The following is a 20,991-nucleotide window of genomic DNA, read 5'->3' as shown; positions in this document are numbered from 1 at the left end:
GTGGATATAATTTAGTGCCTACGAAGACTGAGCTATGTGAGAGAATCTTCTCAGACAGGAACTCAACATACTGCCCCCATAGCACTCCAGCTCCTTTTGCCCCAATGAGCAAGAGAATCAACTAAAAGGTGAACACAGATTTCTTACAGCCATGCAGTAAAACAGATTCTAGGAAAATGAACTGATCTGATAAGATACAGTTTAAATAAATATCTTTATACAAAATGCTTGCACTGTCTGATATTGCATGAAACGGAGCCTACTTAAAAATTATACAAAATGTTCTCCAAACTGAAGAGTTTAATTATTGATTGTATTTATTTTTCATGTATCTGAAACTTTTTCTAAAGATCACATAAAAACTATATTCCATACACTTAACCCCCTTATAAATTCTTCACCTGGACCAGCACATTAAGGAAAGTAAGAAAGAAAGCTAATATTTCTTATTTAAAACCTGAAGCATAAGAGATATAAAATGGAATTTTATATAGGGCTTAGAATTCATATCTGGCTGCCATAAGTAATCAAAGATGGGTTTAAAAAATATATGTAGGTGACTGCAAGTTCAGTTCCTAATAAGTATCTGAAAAAACGCACTAAATATATAATAAAATGTGTTGCTAAATATGTATTTATCATTTGGGAAAAAACTTCCACATGGTATAAAGAATTCTTTGGTTAAAATTATCCACATTTAGATGATAAACTCAATGGCTTATACAGTGGCAAATCATTTTAATACCTAGGGAGCTACTAATAAGACATCTATCTACCTTATAAAAACCATTTCTTAATGAAATAATTGGAAAACATAATATAATTTCTCTTATTACAGAATTCTTCCAAATGGAGGGAATTTGTAAAATAAAAGAACAATATAAATGTCATACCTAAGAACACCACCAGCATCTACCAAGTTCTTCTTTAGCATGTTAAAGGCTTTTTCCTGCTCCATTCGGATTATTTTCCTGTCAATTTTGGGGTCTGTAGGAACTCTATATTCAGGAAATTTCTGTACCTTTTTAATGTAAATCCTTTTCATAAGAAAAAGAAGAATTTTTTTCATTATACTATAACCTCAAGACTAACTTATCAACCACAAGTTTACTTTAGTGTTAAAGTTTAGAGAAAATTATATTAATCTAGAAAGCATTCAGATAATTATGTGAAAGATATGCCATATTTTCAGTGTATAATACTCAGCAATTTAACAATAATCATTACTTTAGTAAAAATGTCTAAATATTATGAATATTAACTTTTTTTTTCTGGATCTGTCTCTTCTCCATTCTCCCTGAAGCTGTAAACACCTCACACCTGGATTACTTTAATACCCGCCACCTTCTGGAGCCTCTAGGCCTCCAGTCTTCCATTTCTTAAATCCACTAGATATATCAATGCCACAATAATTCTTCGCATTTGTACTTCTCTGTTGAAGAATCTATCTGTTCTTTAATCAAGCACAAATTTCTTAGCAGCATTCAAGGCGTTCTATATGATTCTAATTTATTTACCCATCTTTTCATCACTTCAAATATAAAATTGTTTTTCCTGGGAAGTTTATCATCTCAATGTTCCTTCCTCCTCTGATACCAAATACACAATCATGCTATATCTTTCTTTATATCATTCTCCTACCCTACCATATCTTCCTTCTAATTCTCTACCTACCAAATTCAATCTAAACTTCAGTATCCAGGTTAAGTTCCATTTTCTTTCCTGTTAATGAGTTTGCTAGGATATATTCCTTCTCTGAAGACAGTTAGCTAATCCACACATTTAACATTATATACAATACTATTATGTTCTCTTATAGTTTGTTGCTTCCTGATCTACCCCAACAATATTTTAAGTTTCCCATGATTAAGTAAAATCGTATACCTCTTTTAGTCTCCTCTCCTCCTTCCCATGGCACCCAATGTTGTTGCTGGGCACAGAGCAGATACTCAAAAAGTACTTATAGAATGATAGAGAATAAAATTATCCCTTCCCGTATAGAGATTTTCTCCCAAGTTATATCTAAAGTTCTACATCGCTCATATTTAAAAGCAATTTTGTTTAATGGTCTATACTGCTTATATTTAAAAACAAAGTTTTGTTTAATGGTCAGGTTTAAATATTGTCTAAAGTTAACATTATCAGATTAAACATGAAAAGCCTTCTTAACTGGCTTTAAAAACTTCTTGAGAGGGCTTCCCTGGTGGTGCAGTGGTTGAGAGTCCGCCTGCCAATGCAGGGGACACGGGTTTGTGCCCTGGTCCGCGAAGATCCCACATGCCACGGAGCGGCTAGGCCCGTGAGCCATGGCCGCTGAGCCTGCGCGTCCGGAGCCTGTGCTCCGCAACGGGAGAGGCCACAACAGTGAGGGGCCCACATACCGCAAAAAAAAAAAAAAAAAAAAAAACTTGAGAATGCTGAGGTTTGTGATATGAGATATAATGCTAAAATAAATGTTTCAAAGCTCAACTAAATCCAACCGTTACGTGTTACTTAAAAATTTTATCTTAGGATTTGAAACACTTTCAATGTGTGAAAAAAGAATTATTAGTAAAGAACATTTCAAAAATCATTTATTGGTGCACCTTTTTTTTTTTTTTTTTTTTTTTTTGTGGTACGTGGGCCTCTCACTGCTGTGGCCTCTCCCGTTGCGGAGCACAGGCTCCGGACGCGCAGGCTCAGCGGCCATGGCTCACGGGCCCAGCCTCTCCACGGCATGTGGGATCTTCCCGGACCGGGGCACGAACCCGTGTCTCCTGCATTGGCAGGCGAACTCTCAACCACTGCGCCACCAGGGATGCCCTTTGGTGCACATTTTTCATTCTCAGCCAGAGCAATGACTACTCAGTAGTCCTCTTCTACATAAAACTTACTGTGTTGGTCTTCTACATTGCTGGTATGAATATAATTGGTAAAATCACTCTACAAAGCAACTCTGCAACACCTGTCAACATTTAAAAAGAATACAACACTTGCCCTAGCAATTTCATTTCAAGGAATTTATTTCATCAATATACTTACACAAGTGTACAAAGAGGTACAATGCTATTAGCTGCAGCTTTGTATATAATAATAAAGAATATTCTCCAGAGCCTATATGTCCATTGTTGGAGGACTAATTAAGTAAATGATAATTCATCTATAAATGGAATATTATATGGCTATTAAAAAGAAGGAACCATGAAAATAACATAATTTATATGTCAATTTTATCTCACTTTTAAAAATCAGTTGATCTATCAATAAAAAGAAGTAATTGGTTCATTTAAATACAGACATGGAGCCAACTTTGAGATACACTGGGAATGAAAAAAAAATAGAGTAAAACAAGGTCCTACTGTATAGCACAGGGAACTATATCAATATCCTGTGATAAACCGTAATGGAAAAGAATATGAAGAAGAATATACGTATAACTGAACCACTTTGCTGTACAGCAGAAATTAACACAACATTGTAAATCAACTATACTTCAATAAAATTTTTTTTAATGTAGAGTAGTATATTTCTCTACATTAACACTAGTATGAAGCATAATAGCTGTGGAGCAAATAACTACAATAGGCATTCAGAATGGAAATATATCAACGTGAATTCATAGCCAGAAAGAAGGTATGCTACTACCCAAATTTAAGGAAAGAAAATATTAGTAATCTTTACTGAGATCTTCAACATTTATGGTGGCAGAGTATATACCTATATGCATATACACAGAATATCTTTGCAAGGTTACTCAAGAAACTGGTAAGAGCTGTTGCCTTAAAGTGGGACATAGGAAGCAGGGGTAAGAGGAAACAGATTTCACTGTATGATTTTGGCACTGCTTAAACTTAATAAAAATGTGCATATTAGCTATTCAAAAATAAGTACTTAATAAAAAAGAAATAAAAGAAAATAAAGCTTACCGGGCTGGACAAGTAGCTTTGTAGAGCTGACAAGACCTGCTTTCCTGCTCACTGATTTTTTTTAACTGGAAACCTTTTCTTCTTGGCCCATACTGACACTCCATTACCACAGCTCTACTCCCTGTGGGCCAAAACCAACTATTGATATTTAATTCAAGTATCCATCTGTTCTGGATACTAGATTAAAAATAACTTGGTGGTGGCAATGACAAAATCTATACTTCCAATTATACAACCTTAAGGAAAGAAAACATCAGTAAGACTTACTAAGATGTACAAACACATAAATTTAAAAGTTTATTGTAATAGTTACCAAATGTACTGCATTATGGTAAGGAAATTAGCATATACCACATTTACTGACTGTCAACTGGTATTTACATATGAATGGTTTTTAATAATAAAATTTACTACTTTATAAGTAGAAATTAGCAAATGCTACATTTGTTAGTAAATATTAATATCATCTAAAATTTTATTTCCTTTTATAATTACTTATTTCCTTATTTCTATTTGAGCTGTTAGAATAATGTGATTACCAGCCTGTAAGATGGGTCCCAAGGATCCCTGCCTCTTAGTACTCATGTCCTTGGTAATCCCCTCCCCTTGAGCATGAGCTAGACTTACTAACTTACTTCTACTGAACATGGCAGAAGTGACAGGATGTTATTTTTGATATTAGGTTATAAAAAGACTGTGACTTCCATCTTGGGTACTTTCTTGCTCTTGCTTGGATTGCTCTCTCCAGGTGAAATCAGGTATCATGTGGTGAGACAGCTCTGTGAAGAGGCCCACCTGGCAAGGACTAAGGCCTGCCAACAGCCACATGAGTGAGCGTGGAAGCAGATCCTCCCCCAGTCAAGTCCTGAGACAACGGCAGATCCAGCCAACATCTTAATTGCAGTCTTGTGAGAGAACCTGAGGCAGAACCACCTTGTTAAGCTGCTCTTGGATTCCTGACCCATAGAAACTGTGAGACAATAAATGTTTGTTGTTTTCAACCACCACATTTGGGGTAATTTGTTACAGTGCCATAGATAACACAAATAAGCAGCTGTGAAAACTATACAATTTAAGATTTTAAGTTGGATATCCTAATCTATGTAGGGTACAGCAAACTTTTCAAATATAAAACTCAAAACCCCAGGGACTTCCCTGATGGCCCAGTGATAGAATCCGCCTTCCAATGCAGAGGACACAGGTTTGATCACTGGTTGGGGAACTAAGATCCCACGTTGCAGGGCAAGCAACGACAGAGCCCACGCGCTCTAGAGCCCACGCGTCACAACCAGAGAGCCCACAAGCCGCAAGCACTGAGCCTACACGCTCTAGAGCCTGCACGGCACAACTAGAGAGAAGCCCACATGCCGCAACGAAGAGCCCACGTGCCACAAGAAAGATCCCGTGTGCCACAACTAAGACCCAATGCAGCCAAATAAATAAATATATATTTTTAAAAACCCCGAAAAACACCAATCATGAATAAAAATGTTGATAAGGCTGATAACTAACTTCTTCTAAATGATGGTAAAAGGAAAATCACAGTTTGAGAAACAGTATTTTATAATACATAAAACAAAGAATTAATATGCAGAATATAAAGAACCATAAATAATTTAAAAATAAAAACTAACTACCAAACAGAAAAATGGGCAAAGACTATGAACAGGTAATTCAGAAAGGAAACAAAAGGATATTAAATAAACAATAAAAAGACGCTCAACTTCACTAGTTAACAGGGAAATGCAAATTGGAACAATACTAAGGACTTCGCTGGTGGCACACTGGTTAAGAGTCCTCCTGCTAATGCAGGAGACACAGGTTTGAGTCCTGGTCCGGGAAGATCCCACATGCCGCGGAGCAACTAAGCCCGTGCGCCGCAACTACTGAGCCTGCACTCTAGAGCCCGCGAGCCACAACTACTGAGCCCGCGTTGCCACAACTACTGAAGCCCACACGCCTAGAGCCCGTGCTCTGCAACAAGAGAAGCCACCGCAATGAGAAGCCCACGCACAGCAACGAAGAGTAGCCCCCGCTCGCCGCAACTACAGAAAGCCCATGTGCAGCAACGAAGACTCAACGCAGCCAAAAATTAATTAATTAATTAATTAAAAAAAATAAAACAATAGTAAGATACTCTCTCACACTCTTCAAATTGGTAAACATAAAAAATTTGACAATGCTCTAAAACAACTGAATCCACTGATCAATCTTACAGTTAAAAATGCTACATAGGTAGTGATAAGAAGTACACAGCACACCTATGAAGTATTCTTGCAAAATACTTTAATCAAGATTAAATCTTCATTTAATCAAACTCATACATCTAACAGATTACAGGAAATACAGGAGATAAAAGAACATGTTAAAAAACACCAGAGATAGAATCAGCAAAATCCTGAATATGGCAAAGTGTACAGGACAAACTACCTGGGGGAAAAGAGGAGAGCAATTTTTAGATGAGAAGAAACTTAACCAAATTTGATCCATAAACTTGGTTTGCATGTGAATTCATACAAATCTCTGCAAAAAGAATTATGGTAAGTGGAGAAATGTCAACAATGGATAACTTATGATATTAAGAAATTACTGTTCGGACTTCTTTGGTGATCCAGTGGTTAAGACTCCAAGCTTCCACTGCAGGGGGCATTGGGGAACTAAGATCCCACATGCCACGCAGCGTGGCCAAAAAATTAAAACATTAAAAAAAAAAAGAAATTACTGTTAATTTTTTTAAGTGGGATAATGGGCTATCCTTATATTTCAGATATATACTTTAATACCTATTATATACTTCAGTAATTATAGATGAAATGATATCTGGAATTTCCTGAAGAAGTGGGTAGGGGTATAAATGACACAAGATTGACCACATGCTGATACTTGTTGAAGCTAGATGATGCACACACGGAGTTATGAGATTTCATACATTATTACCTCTACTTTGATATGCATATGAAAATTCCCATAGCATAAAGATTTTTAAAAATCTGACAATGTCAAATCATAGAATGAATGTGGGAAAGGGAAATTTTCATACATTGCTCAAAGGACTAAAAATTGATACAGGGCTTCCCTGGTGGCACGGTGGTTGAGAGTCCGCCTGCCGATGCAGGGGACACGGGTTCATGCCCCGGTCCGGGAGGATCCCACGTGCCGCGGAGCAGCTGGGCCCGTGAGCCATGGCCACTGAGCCTGCGCATCCGGAGCCTGTGCTCTGCAACGGGAGAGGCCACAGCAGTGAGAGGCCCGCGTACCGCAAAAAAAAAAAAAAAAAAAAAAAAAGCAAAATTGATACAGGTTGTCAATCCCTCACGTATGATTCTCATATTTAAAAAGCATGAAAAACAAAATTTTTTGGAATACATTTGGCTGCAAAAACTGACCTGAACTTTATGAGGCTATTTATAGTCTTTATTCCTTTTAGTGTGGTTACGCATAATGAATTACTGTGTTTGATTATGTGATATTGTCTATAGAATACTTGCTAGGAGTATTCTGTAATAGTACCATATTACAGTCCAAAAATACAGAATTCTGAAATACATTTGGGAAAAAAAAGTTTAGAGATTTTGGACATGAATACCACCTTAGAGAGCAACTTGAGATAATCTTGTAAAGTAATTCCACTTTAATGCACACACTCTAGTAAACTACTTACAACTTTCCAACAGAAAACATGTATCATGGAGGTTAGACCATAGAATTCTTTGCAATATTGAAAAAGTGGAAACAACCTAAATGATCATTAGTAGAAAAATAACTGCAGTTTGGTCATATGCTAGAATGACCAAATTTAAGTAATAGATTGTTATATAATGTTAAATTATATAATAATAAATTGGGTTAACTAGAATTTATAATTATCAATATGGATAGATTTCAAAAATAAGAATGAGTGAAAAGTTTACCTAAGAATATCTATACCTTATTATTTACATATACTTTAAAATGTTCAAAACAATAAAATATATTATTATAAATACAAACATGTATGATAAAGTATAAAAATACATACCAAATTCATGTAGTAGCTGCCTGAGGGGAGTTAAGAAGGGATTTGAACTGGGGAGGAGAATAAAACCTGGGCAGAAGGGGTTACATTTATCTCAGTTTCCTCTAAGTAATTCTCTTTACCCTCAGAGGTCCAGGATGAGGCTACAACTCTTCTAGTGGAATCAATTCCCCCATATTTCTGAAATAAATCACTTATTCTTAGGTTCTTTGGGGTCTGACTAGTCCTAGGGTGACTCTCTGGGAATTGTTTGAAACTCTACTGCTTTAGTAAACACTAGCCCACTGTTTGAGAATGCTGTACGTAACATACCTGATACTTGAGAACCCTAATATTAGAATTCTATATAATAACTCCAGATTGTATACCAGTTCTATACAGTAACTCCTGAGTTATACACTATATAAAATAGATACCGATTTTTTTCCCAAAAGACAAATCAAGAGAGAAGGAGAGACTATCAGGATTGGAAGGGGGAAAAAAAAAAACCCAACCAGCTATACATATTTAAAATAATAAAACTGCTCTATGGCTTGATTTTTATTAAATAGGTCTACCCGGAAATTAAATATTTTTTACTTTCTATTTTTCAGTATGAAGTATTATTTATTTACCCTAATATGCTAAAATACAATTTTACAACATAAAATAATTGGTTATATTTACTATAAGTTTTCTTTTTAGTTTAATATACATTTTTACCAATTAACAGTCAGTTGTCATCTACCAAAATGAAAATGTTATCACCTTAGGAAAACCACATTTTCACAACGGATCATGGCTGCTGCTGAACTTTTTAAAATAAATCTTTAAAAAAGTACCTGCATTGACAAATGGGATTCCATCATATGGGACATACTGGGATTTCCACATCAAGCGTGTAGCTGGCTTGGCTGGGCTTGGAGATTGGCGGGTCCCCCAAACACTCTGTGTTTGCTGCTTGTGAAATGTTAGGACACTTTCTAATTCAGTCTCACTTACACAGTAGCCACGGTATGAATCTCCAATTTTCTGCATGTAGAAATTCACACACATAACCCTCATTCAGATATACATTTCTTACTTCCATTTTATGGTTCCATTCTTGTTCTTTATTCTTTAGCTCCCAATTTTAACTTCCACCTTGCTAATATATTTTTAAGTATTTTTGTAAGCTATCTTAAATTCTTCCTGAAATAAGGCAAGGTATAAACAAATCATGTAAATAAATTGATATTATCTATCCACAACCTTGTGAGTATCCCTCAACTAGAAGAAAAGCTTTTTCTATACCCAGAGAAATTTTTTAACTGTGATCTCTTAAACTGAAATGCATTTAGACCTAGAATTGATTCCATGTATGTTTCTCCCTTATAGGGAATAAAAGCAGAGATGTGGAATAGAGATCTTTTTCCTCCTAATTAGACTAAACATTTCACCTGGCAAGAATACATTTAACAAAAGGAAGGTATCAACATACTGCTGTAGGTATACTTTGAGCCATAATAAAAAGAGATATTCTGATTCCAAACAATACATTATCTACAATTTCCCCTAAAAATAACAAAAATGCCTATGCTTATGAATTTTCTTTTAGCCTAGATATTTCCTCATCAAAATATCCCTACAAATAAAAGTAGGAACATAAAGTCTAGCTATAGCATTTTTTTACAAATAAAATGAATACAGCATATAATGTTGTTAATGAAAGGAAAAATTCAGAATTAGTACAATGCAGTCTGGCCATATCAGGAGATAAAAGTTTAATGCAGTATTGAAATTTGTCCAACTAATAGATTTTGGTCAAATCTAAAAAATGCCTGTAAGAAAAACACCTTTAAATGGAAATTCAAAAAGTAAAAAGGACTACTAAACGATATTTTTAAGCAAAATGCAGAAAATATTTCTTCAGCCATTAACCAAAAATGTTTTTCACTATTGATATAGCTTGGAGAAAAAGAATCCTTCAATCTTTGAGATAATTCAGGCTGTTGGACAGTTTTAACTAATTTCTTACAAGATATATGATGTTAGATAAGCTACATAATGTACCATGGTGTAAAATGAAGTAATTTTGCCACATAATTGCTAATGCTTTAATGTCCATAGCATTTCATGAAGTTTATAATAATGATTTTTAAAACCTTCATCAAACGACAAGAATAGTACCTTTAGGAAACGACTGAAAAACTATGACTAACAAAAAGTGTGAAGGGAAAAAAAAATCTTACTGTCTATACATACATATGTACATAACACTTAGAAAAGCAACAGTGATAATGTCCTAACAAATGTAATACATCATTAGACTTCATGATTAGAAATTTTCTCAAAATATTAAAACTCAAGTAATGTTTTTCCTTGCCATATTTTAAGATTTGTTTAAAACAACGAAGCATTTTAATAATTAAATACTCATTACCATGTATGGTTTATATGTAGAAGCGCATGGTCCTTTTCCTCAAAAAGTGTAGAGTCTAAAAGGTATATAATAGTGAACAACCCAAGCTAGCAAATAATTAAGAATGGTAATGGTAATAATTATCAAAGAATTTTAAGAGATAAATAGGGACTTCCCCAGTGGCGAAGTGGATAAGACTCCGCGCTCCCAATGCAGGGGGCCCCAGTTCGATCCCTGGCTGGGGAATTAGATCCCACGTGCATGCCGCAACTAAGAGTTCGCATGTCACAACTAAGGAGCCTGTGAGCTGCAACTAAGGAGCCTGCCTGCCGCAACTAAGAGCCAGCACAACCAAATAAATACATAAATAAAATTTTAAGAGATAAATAGGTAAAAGATAAAGTAATCATTAGACTGTTACAGAAAAGACATATAGGACTTGCATTGGGATTTGAAGAATAGTAGTTAGAAAGGTAAGTAGAAGAAAAAATAACATATTAGGAAATGGAAATAAACACAAATGAAGGAGGAGATAAAGGAAGATTCTGAAGTATGTGTACCAAGTAGGAAGACTTGGCTAACACGAATGAAAGATGAATTGGAGAAAAGCAGGAAATAAAAAAGGATAAGATAAGGTGATACCTGATTATAGAAAGCTAGTAACAAGTGGCTAGATGATGTGGAAAAATAACACTGAGCTTATTGGGCAGTGAGAAAAGACAATGAAAGTAATATTTAAAGATGAGTAGTTTCAGAAAACCACACAGTAAGGACTAGAAATGGAAGAGTCAAAGAGATTAATGGGCAGGCTGTTACCATAATTGAGTTCAAGATAACAAAGGTCTGTGGGAAAATCTCCCTTTAAACCACTTTAAAGAAAAAAACTAAAAGAATCATGTGACTATCTGAATATGGGAAAGGAAGAAATTAGTCTAAAACTTTGTATCTAAGGAGATGGTATTTGTTATCACATAGACAAGGAATTTAGGAAGTAGAGCTAGTTGTGGTATGGCAGATAATTTCTCTTTAGATATGGTGAATTTGAGGTGAAATCTAAGTAAAGCTTCAAATAAGTAGCTAGAGATCTGGGACATAAGCAAGGGTAGAATTAAAGAACTGGTGATAGAGATTTGGGAATCATTTTTATAAAACTGAGAATTGAAAGTCAACAAAGCTGTTAAGCTCTACAAGGGATAAAATGTAGAGGGCTTCCCTGGTGGCACAGCGGTTGCGAGTCCGCTTGCCGATGCAGGGGACACGGGTTCGTGCCCCGGTCCGGGAAGATCCCACATGCCGCGGAGCGGCTGGGCCCGTGAGCCATGGCCGCTGAGCCTACGCGTCCGGAGCCTGTGCTCCGCAACGGGAGAGGCCACAACAGTGAGAGGCCCGCGGACCGAAAAAAAAAAAAAAAAATGTAGAGAAGTAAGACAAGGTCAAATGGTGAACCTTGAAGAATTTCCGCTGAGAATATGAAAAGAAATAAATGCCAAGCAAAGAAAGAGAAGGAATGATTAAAGGATAAAAAGTAGAGAAACATGATAGTGAAATTTTATGGAAGACAAGGGATAAGAGTTGTAAGAGAAGAAATGAAATGACAGTGAAGTGTGAAGGGATTTATAAGATCTCTGCTTTAACAGAGCTTACAGGCTCTAAGGAATAAAAGAGTTAGCACAAACATGAACAAAATATTACAGATACAGCTTCTATTAGTTGTACTCAAAAGTGGACATTTTGGGATGAATTGTAGTTATAATCAACTAAGTGAATCTACATAAGGATTATTTTTTAACTCACCTCACAGCTCCTAAGACGACAGGCCCATATAGGTGTGTTAGAAGAAAGTGGCTGGAGTGGAGCCAAAAAGGGTTCTTCAAGTATTCTGGGATGGGGGGGTATATATAAATATATATTACAAGTTACACACACACACACACACACACACACACACACACACACACACACACAGCATTCAGTTGCTTTATCCTCTTAGCCAGTCAAAGACAATACTGAGGTCATCAATTAGAAATTATAATAATAATGACAGATTGGTCTGATGGATGTAATTAATGCTTTTTTTAATCATTACTATTTTATCAATTGCTAAAGCAAAAGTCTAACTTTGTTCTTCCAAATACCTGTAGTTTCAACAAATTCAACTGTTTTATATATCTTTCTCAGAGCTTATTTTGTATTCTTCTCACATAATTATTTTTCATTTAACAAAAAATGCGCAAATAAACCATCTTCAGGTGACTTATTAACAGTAACAAGATATTACGTCAAGTTCTAAAGTTAAATGTCACAAATATTATGTTACCTTTAAAGTATTTTCATAGAACAATTAAAATATAAGTAATACAAAACCCATGTCTGTATTTCCCTAAATTATTATAAAGTGTTATTTTTAGGCAAAAATAAAAGCTGAAATAGACATTAACAAAAAACATTTTAAACACTTTACCACAGAGGGATTAAATGCATAAAAATGTGATGAACCATTAAAAATTATAGGACCTAGAACGGATATTTCTTTTTTTAAAAAACTCTATTAGTGCCAGATGTTTACAGATTGCTTCAGAAGATAACAGGCAAATGTCATTGAGGAAAAGTAGCACGTTGGCCTTTTATAGATTCTAAAGTAACTCCCTTATTGCCAAGATGTTATTAAAATGATTAAGGATGTATTTGATGATGGTTTATTCTATTTTCTGAATTTCTGATCTTCTCTATAGTCAGCCAGCTTTAAATGTGATAATGTAAAAAGAGATTTCCATGGTGATATCCAAAGATGAGCTCCTCTTTCTCATTGACTCACCTGGTCACTGTCTTTTTGGGCAATGTGAGGGAAGCTTGTGGATGGAGAATGTAACTACTGTTATTGTCTGCTAGAGAATCCACTCTTACAGTTGGTAAGTTTCTGTCACTGGGTTTCTCTTCAGAGACATCTTAACAATAAGAACAAGAACAAAGCAACATCAATATCTTGAATAAGACCATGAGAATGTAATGAACTGCAACTAATACATTTGAAATAGGAAAGATGCTCTAAAGCTAAAGATAATAAAACATACTTTATTGAGAATTCCTCTGATAAACTTGTTTACTTTTAAACTGTAATACTGACTACTGAAGTTTTGGAACTTATATTGAACAGCTAGGATATAAAAGTGGTAGAAGTAATTGTTATATTACTAGTATCACAATATAATAGGAAAATGTAAAACTAATTCCTTTTAGTTTCTATACCATGTTTGTAATGTTTTCTGCAAACTATGTTTTTTTTCCTTAAGTTGTAACAACTGTTATCAAAGACAAAGAATTGTAACACTAAAGTAAGAATATTTGCCCTAAACCATTATCTATGAAAAAATGACAACAGTGTAGCTATGATGTTAGAAAAGAGATGCAAATAGATGGAAAAGGAAGGGAAGAAAAAGGAAAAGAGCTAATAGGGATATTATCAAATAGGTAGAAAAAGAATAAAATAAAAAGAAATAGGGGGACTTCCCTGGTGGTGCAGTGGTTAAGAATCTGCCTGCCAATGCAGGGGACACGGGTTCAAGCCCTGGTCCAGGAAGATCCCACATGCCATGGAACAACTAAGCCCATGTGCCACAACTACTGAGCCTGCACTCTAGAGCCCGTGAGCCACAACTACTGAGCCCACATGCCACAACTACTGAAGCCTGCAAGCCTAGAGCCCATGCTCTGCACCAAAAGAAGCCACCGCAATGAGAAGCCCGCACACCACAACAAAGAGTAGCCCCTGCTCGCTGCAACTATAGAAAGCCCACGTGCAGCAACAAAGACCCAACGTAGCCAAAAATAAACAATAAATAAATACGGACTTCCCTGGTGGTGCAGAGGTTAAGAATCCGCCTGCCAATGCAGGGGACATGGGTTCGAACCCTGGTCCGGGAAGATCCCACATGCCGCAGAGCAACTAAGCCCGTGCAGCACAACTACTGAGCCTGTGCTCTAGAGCCCATGAGCCACAACTACTGAGCCCACAAGCCTAGAGCCCATGTTCCGCAACAAGAGAATCCACCGCAATGAGAAGCCCGCGCACCACAACGAAGAGCAGCCCCCGCTTGCCACAACTAGAGAAAGCCCATGCACAGCAACGAAGACCCAATGCAGCCAAAAAATAAATAAATAAGATAAATTAAAATAAATAAATAAATTTATAAAATATGAGGAGCATGATTCTTTCTGAATCTGAAGGAACAAAGAGGAAAAGAGCAAACAGGATGAGAAGAATAGTTAAAAAAAAAAAAAGTGTCACATGTCTAACAACAACATTGACAAAAATATAAAATAAAAATTTCTCCAGTAGCTATTAGCACTATATTCTTGTCATTGTTGCTGTCATTATTATTGTTATTAAAATTAAGAAGAATTTATTTTATGCTCACTGGTCATTTGGGAGGAAGCAAGAGTCAACCAGCTTCACAGAATTCCAAAATGAAATAGACAGCTAACCTAGACAGGAGTTGAAAAATGAACTTGAAATTTATTTGGGCTAAGAAACTTTTTCTAATTATTCAGTTCACAATCTTACCCAAAGAGATCAATTTTAGCACTGACTTTCATGAGGTGATTTTCTGAATATACGTTTGTTCTTTAAAACGTTCTTTAATCCCCTATATCCCATGATTACTCACCCTGAGGACTATTCACATCCACAAGCTGCCCCTGAGGTACAATCACTTGTGTTGTTCCTGTCTGGGTAGATGGAATTACACGCAGCACCTGTCCATTTTCTGATGGGCTGGCAACAATCATCTTGGAAGCATTTTAAAAAAATCAAATGCATAAGTCTACAATGATTCAAAAGAATCATTACTTAAAAAATTATTAGACATGCCTACCTCTACAGCAGATACTATCATTTTCTTCACTTTATAGACGAAAACACTGAGGTACCTAAAAATCTTTTCCCAAAGTCTCACAATTGATAAGTGGTAAAGCTAGGATTCAAAACAGGCAGTTTGATCCTATGTCCTATGATCTTAACCACCTATGGTCTTAATCATTACATGGACATGAGGCCTAATTACTTAGTAACCTGAACAAGTAAGTCTCTGACTGGACTAAATATATTTACTTTTTTCTACTTACTGTATTATCCACACGTTTGAGCTATTTGTGTGATAATCACTGGTCTCATATTTTAAGTCATTTTCATTTAAAAACAGTAACTTAGATGTCTAATTAAACAGGATTTATTTTTATATCTCTGCATTTTTATATATCCTGTCTTGGTCTATAAGAAATACTACAGAGTGACCCAAAAGTCTGAAAACATAGGGGAATTGTATATTTATTATTTCCTTTGGTTTTTTTGTTTGTTTTTTTCAGTTTAACAAAAGAACTCCTTGCCTCAAATTTAGAGGAACGTCAACTAAGAAAGCATCTAAAGTTGAAGAAAAACATTTTGAGCCTATCATTTAAAAATATAATTAATATATTATTTAAAATTAAGTTTATCCTATATTTCCAGACTTTCTGGATACCTTATAAACGTTATTATCTAAAAACTACTGTTCTACTAACAGTTTTACTGTTTTACCTGAAATCCCCTGTCCTCAGTTTTCCCTAGGGCAAATAACTGTCCTTAATCATTCCAACCCACTTTCTCAAACTTCCCTTTTGCTATGTAAAACATGAAAACTTTGCTGATGGCCTGATAGAGACGGCATCAATTTTAGAGGGGGTCATTTGAAAAACTTTAAATTTGGAAAAAAAAAAAAACCAACCCTTAAACCTTAACAAAACAGAAAGCTTTAAACATAATCATAAACATTTCCCAGAAATTAAGAGTAGAAATTTTTTCCTTCCCTCAGTGTTTGTCAAGTTTCTTGAGATAAAAATATCTTGCCATATCTCTTATACCTCTTATTACTTCAGCATGAAAATCAACTGTAAACTCTGAAAATGATAATTCCTTTTCATGTGTGGAGTTCATACTAAGCGGCAGGGCTTTACATGCATTGGGTTGGCCAAAAGGTTTGTTTGGTTTTTTCTGTAAGATGGCTCTAGTAGCACTTAGTTGACTTTAACTTCATTCAAAACAATTTTGTTAGATTTTATGTGACAGCTGTCATATCAGTGTGCATTTAAAAAAAGACTGATCAAAATTGGTGAATTTTTTTATAGATGTTTATTAGCATCATACTTTTTTCTTTTTTGGTTGCGCCGGGTTCTAGTTGCTGCAGGTGGGCTCCTTAGTTGCAAGTGGGCTCCTCAGTTGCATCCATGGGCTCCTTAGTTGCAGAATGTGAACTCTTAGTTGCTTCATGCATGTAGGATTTAGTTCGCTGACCAGGGATGGAACCTGGGCCCCCTGCAATGGGATCTCAGAGTCTTAACTGCTGCGCCACCAGGGAAGTCCCAAAACCGGTGAATTTCTGTGTAGCCATTTTAATACTGAAGATGGAAGAAAAAACCAACATTTTCGGCATATTATGCGCTTTATTATTTCAAGAAAGGTAAAAATGCAACTGAAACGCAAAAAAAGATTTGTGCAGTGGCATGGAGAAGGCGCTGTGTCTGATTGAACGCGTCAAAAGTGGTTTGCAAAGTTTCGTGCTGGAGATTTCTCGCTGGATGATGCTCCACGGTCAGGTAGACCAGTTGAAGTTGATAGCGATCAAATCGAGACATTGAGAATTATCAACGTTATACCACGCAGGAGATAGCCGACATACTCATAATATCCAAATCAAGCGCTGAAAATCATTTGCGCCAGCTTGGTAATGTGAATCACTTCGATGTTTGGGTTCCACATAAGTTAAGCGAAAAAAACCTTCTTGACCGTATTCCCGCATGCGATTCTCTACTTAAACGTAATGAAAACGTTCCATTTTTAAAACAAATTGTGACGGACGATGAAAAGTGGATACTGTACAATAATGTGGAATGGAAGCGATTGTGGGGCAAGCGAAATGAACCACCACCAACCACACCAAAGGCCGGTCTTCATCCAAAGAATGTGAGGTTGTGTATATGGTGGGATTGGAAGGGAGTCCTCTATTATGAGCTCCTTCTGGAAAACCAAATGATTAATTCCAACAAGTACTGCTCCCAGTTAGACCAACTGAAAGTAGCACCCGACGAAAAGCATCCGGAATTAGTCAACAGAAAATGCATAATCTTCCATCAGGATAACGCAAGGCCGCATGTTTCTTTGATGACCAGGCAAAAACTGTTACAGCTTAGCTGGGAAGTTCTGATTCATCCACCATATTCACCAGACATTGCACCTTCAGATTTCCATTTACTTAGATCTTTACAAAATTCTCTTAATGGAAAAAATTTCAATTCCCTGTAAGACTGTAAAAGGCACCTGCAAGAGTTCTTTGCTCAAAAAGATAAAAAGTTTTGGGAAGATGGAATTATGAAGTTGCCTGAAAAATGGCAGAAAGTAGTGGAACAAAAGGGTGAATACATTGTTCAATAAAGTTCTTGGTGAAAATGAAAAACGTGTCTTTTATTTTTACTTAAAAACCGAAGGCACTTTTTGGCCAACCCAACATTACGTTATTTAATCTTCATGACATGTATACGAACTATATACATTTTATACATGAGGAAACTGCAACACAGTGGTTACAAAACTCATGCAAGGTAACTCAGAGCTATATAGTCCTGAGCTGAAATTCAAACCCAAGCAGTCTGACTCCTTTTAACCACTACTCTGTACTGTCTCCCAATATCTGATGATGTTACTTAACCTAAAAAAAGACAAAAATAAAACAATACGAAAACCCTACTGGACTTTAAAAGGCAATAGTAATAATACTGTTGTTAATTCTTTATTCCCTGTAAATGAGATTAAATATGTGTGAAAATTTTTCATTCATTCTTAGAAAATAAGAGTGCTGTGGTTATTTTTAAATCCAAATAAAACACATATAATCGTTATAATTTATTCAATCATATGAAAATTTCATAATTAAGACCGATCTGTGGACCATCCCCTTAATTTTGAAACTGTTTCCCAAGCACAGTGGAAAAGAATCTCCTCCATTTTCTGTTTCCTTAGCTTATTCCACCTGTTACCTAAAAAACTATTTTTAATTCATACAATTTGACAATGGTGATGATAATAGTACTTTTTCTATAACCAAAAAAAGTAATTATCTTTAATCTTTGCTATGAAAATAAACATAGTTTTGAAGAGTCATCTGCTGCAATACATTTTCTTTGAGTCCGACCATGACAATCACCAGAAAATCTTGGCTAATGAGTAGTTTTATATTTACTGGGCTCTTTGCGTACAATATTTCTAGTAAATGAAAAATATCATCCCTGCTTCACTCCAAAACCTCCTCTCATCCACTGCAGATTCACCCACTATAGAATCTTTACTAGTTCTGTGAAAAAAATCATACTTCAAAAAAAAAAAAAGAAAAAGTCATTTTTTACAAAAAGCTCCACTTGGTGGAGACTTTGATAATGGGAAGACTATGCATATATGGAGGCTGGGGGTATATGGGAACTCTCTGTATTTTCTTCTCATTTTGCTGTGAACCTAAAACTGCTCTTAAAATTAAAGTCTATTAAAATAAACAATAAAAACAAAAAAGCTCCACTAAGTTTCCCAGAATATCACTACCTTCTGATCTTTGGTTCTTTGGAGAAGATAGCTTCTTACACTTCATGTTCCTTACATTTATTTTCATGCTCATGCCACATGTTTCCTATTTCACAACTTCAAGCAACCCTCTGTATCATCTCCTACTGCAAACAATGTAAAATCACCTTTATAATCTCTTCAGATAGAACGTTTAATACAATTACAAAGAGAATGGGAACTCGAACTTTTTTCAGACCCAGACAAATAAGCAACTTTAACATGCTTTTTAGGAAAGGTACCATGTGTAAAATGATAACCCTTCATACATTTAGACTCTTTTATCCTTCCATGAGAACACACAGCCTTTCTAAATGTTCTGATAGAAACTAGAATAAATGTCAAATAAGAGGGGAAATTACAGAAGTATTTCATTTTGAACATGAAATATTAAAATGTATTGGTTCACATCTAGATTATTTGTTGCATATTAACCTCTGCTGGTGATGCAGTATGATTACAGAAGCTTACCCTAACTTTGCATTTCAGTCCTGAAGTAAGCCCAGAAATATGCTGAGCCTGAACATACACACAAAAAGTTGTCCACAGTTAGCCACCTCTCAACCAATTACTCTCAATGCCAAAATTTAGCTGGATTATAAGGGAGCAAAAGGACATAGATTAACTCTAGAATGCTCTAGACTAGAAACAAAAACAAGAATTTTGGGTTAAATGGTTGCCCACTTAAGTATAATTTATAATTGAAGTTATGATTTTAAATATAATTTTTATTATTGAATTAAAATTTGTTGTAGAAAATTTGGAAAATACAGGCAAACAAAGAGATACATTATTCTTCATATTATTACTGATATAAATATATGAGCAATTTAGAACTTTTTCTCATTAATTTTATTTGAATCAAAACCATCTATCACCACATCTATTCAACTGTGAACTTGGTCATAAATATTTTTGGCTAACAGTTTAAAAGCAGCACTGTCAACTTTATGCATTGTTACTCACATGACACCTACATATCTACTTACAAAGATCAGTAAGGGTATGTCTAAATTCCATTATTCCACTGGTACTTCCACTGCTTTCTTTTTCTTCAAGAAAGCATACCAGCATGTGGCACACAAATCAGTAACTGAGATGTTGATAGAGCAAACAACGTTGAGTTCAGTCAAATGTATATACAAAAAATAAATGTAAGTTATATGTAAGCTATGGCACTTTAGCACTAGTGACAGATAATGTTACATTTCCAACTGATCTCAAAGCACCAGTTTGCCTAGACATAGTAGCTGGGACGTACTGGTTTGAGGTACTCTGTAGTCCTGAAAGGAAATCTTTTAAAATCCTTATATAACTTAAAAATGAATGTCATGGAAACAGTATTTTCAAAGCAATGTAAAGCAATAGTGTCAAGAAATTAAGGTCATCCAGTAAGACTAATACATTTTGCTAAATAGCAGAAAACTGGTTATTTTAAAAATGTACTCACCATTTGTGCATTAGAATCCCCCAATGACTGAAGCTCATATTGAACAGGTTGCCCGTTTTGGTCCACTAGGTGGAATTGCTCTGCAGAAAGAGTCTGGGTCTGAGTCAGGGGCCCTGGTATATTCTGTGATGTGAGTGAATTATCCACTGCAGTAGTAATGGGTAAAACTCTAGGGGAACCATCCTGTCCAAAAGAAGGCTCACTGGAGTCCATACAGCTTAGATGCTTTTGCAAAGAAAAAAAAAAAAATCACTTGAGTGTTTGTAAATTAAGTTGCAATTTTTAAAAAATAGAATGTTTTTAATAAAAGATGGAGACATATTCATTTTTCAGTTCATTATTCACTTTACTTTTTGCAAGGGTTATCAATTCACAGACTGATATAGACAGAAGTTCTTAAGTGAAACTGTTGATTTTTATTATATTTTATTTCAAATTGTCCACAGGAATACAATGTGAAATGAAATATTTATAATTCAATATGCAGATTTTTATTTATATATAAACTTTCATGAATACATTAAAGCTCTATATTATAAAATTAAATGACAGAATTATTAAAAATTAAATGTTAAAATTCTAGAATACATAAAATATAACACT

General features: G+C 35.2%; 1 protein-coding gene across 14 annotated transcripts in view; it reads right to left on the bottom strand.

Moving 5' to 3' along the window:
* Window positions 1–20,991, bottom strand: part of CARF (calcium responsive transcription factor) — an 84,556-nt gene that overhangs the window by 47,493 nt on the left and 16,072 nt on the right. For 9 of the 14 annotated variants that reach the window (XR_008619014.1, XR_008619018.1, XR_008619019.1 and 6 more), the window contains 7 exons: window positions 20,389–20,613; window positions 14,965–15,085; window positions 13,116–13,245; window positions 12,095–12,179; window positions 8,742–8,931; window positions 3,906–4,026; window positions 894–1,037 (listed from right to left, as the gene is read on the bottom strand). Coding sequence is in view for 1 of the 14 variants with exons in the window: in XM_028480961.2 (XP_028336762.1) it covers window positions 894–1,037; window positions 3,906–4,026; window positions 8,742–8,931; window positions 12,095–12,179; window positions 13,116–13,245; window positions 14,965–15,085; window positions 20,389–20,613 (1,016 nt within the window). In the remaining 13 variants the exon portion in view is untranslated. Of the gene's footprint in view, window positions 1–893; window positions 1,038–3,905; window positions 4,142–4,540; window positions 4,660–8,741; window positions 8,932–12,094; window positions 12,180–13,115; window positions 13,246–14,715; window positions 14,783–14,964; window positions 15,121–20,388; window positions 20,614–20,991 lie in introns of those variants that run through there. The other 5 variants (XR_008619022.1, XR_008619023.1, XR_008619021.1 and 2 more) reach the window with 5 other exon arrangements.

The sequence above is a fragment of the Physeter macrocephalus genome, chromosome 2, assembly GCF_002837175.3.
Source record: "Physeter macrocephalus isolate SW-GA chromosome 2, ASM283717v5, whole genome shotgun sequence".
Taxonomy (NCBI): Eukaryota; Metazoa; Chordata; class Mammalia; order Artiodactyla; family Physeteridae; genus Physeter; species Physeter macrocephalus.
The sequence above is the reverse complement of the archived record's forward strand: the minus strand, read 5'-3'. Positions and strand labels throughout refer to the sequence as shown.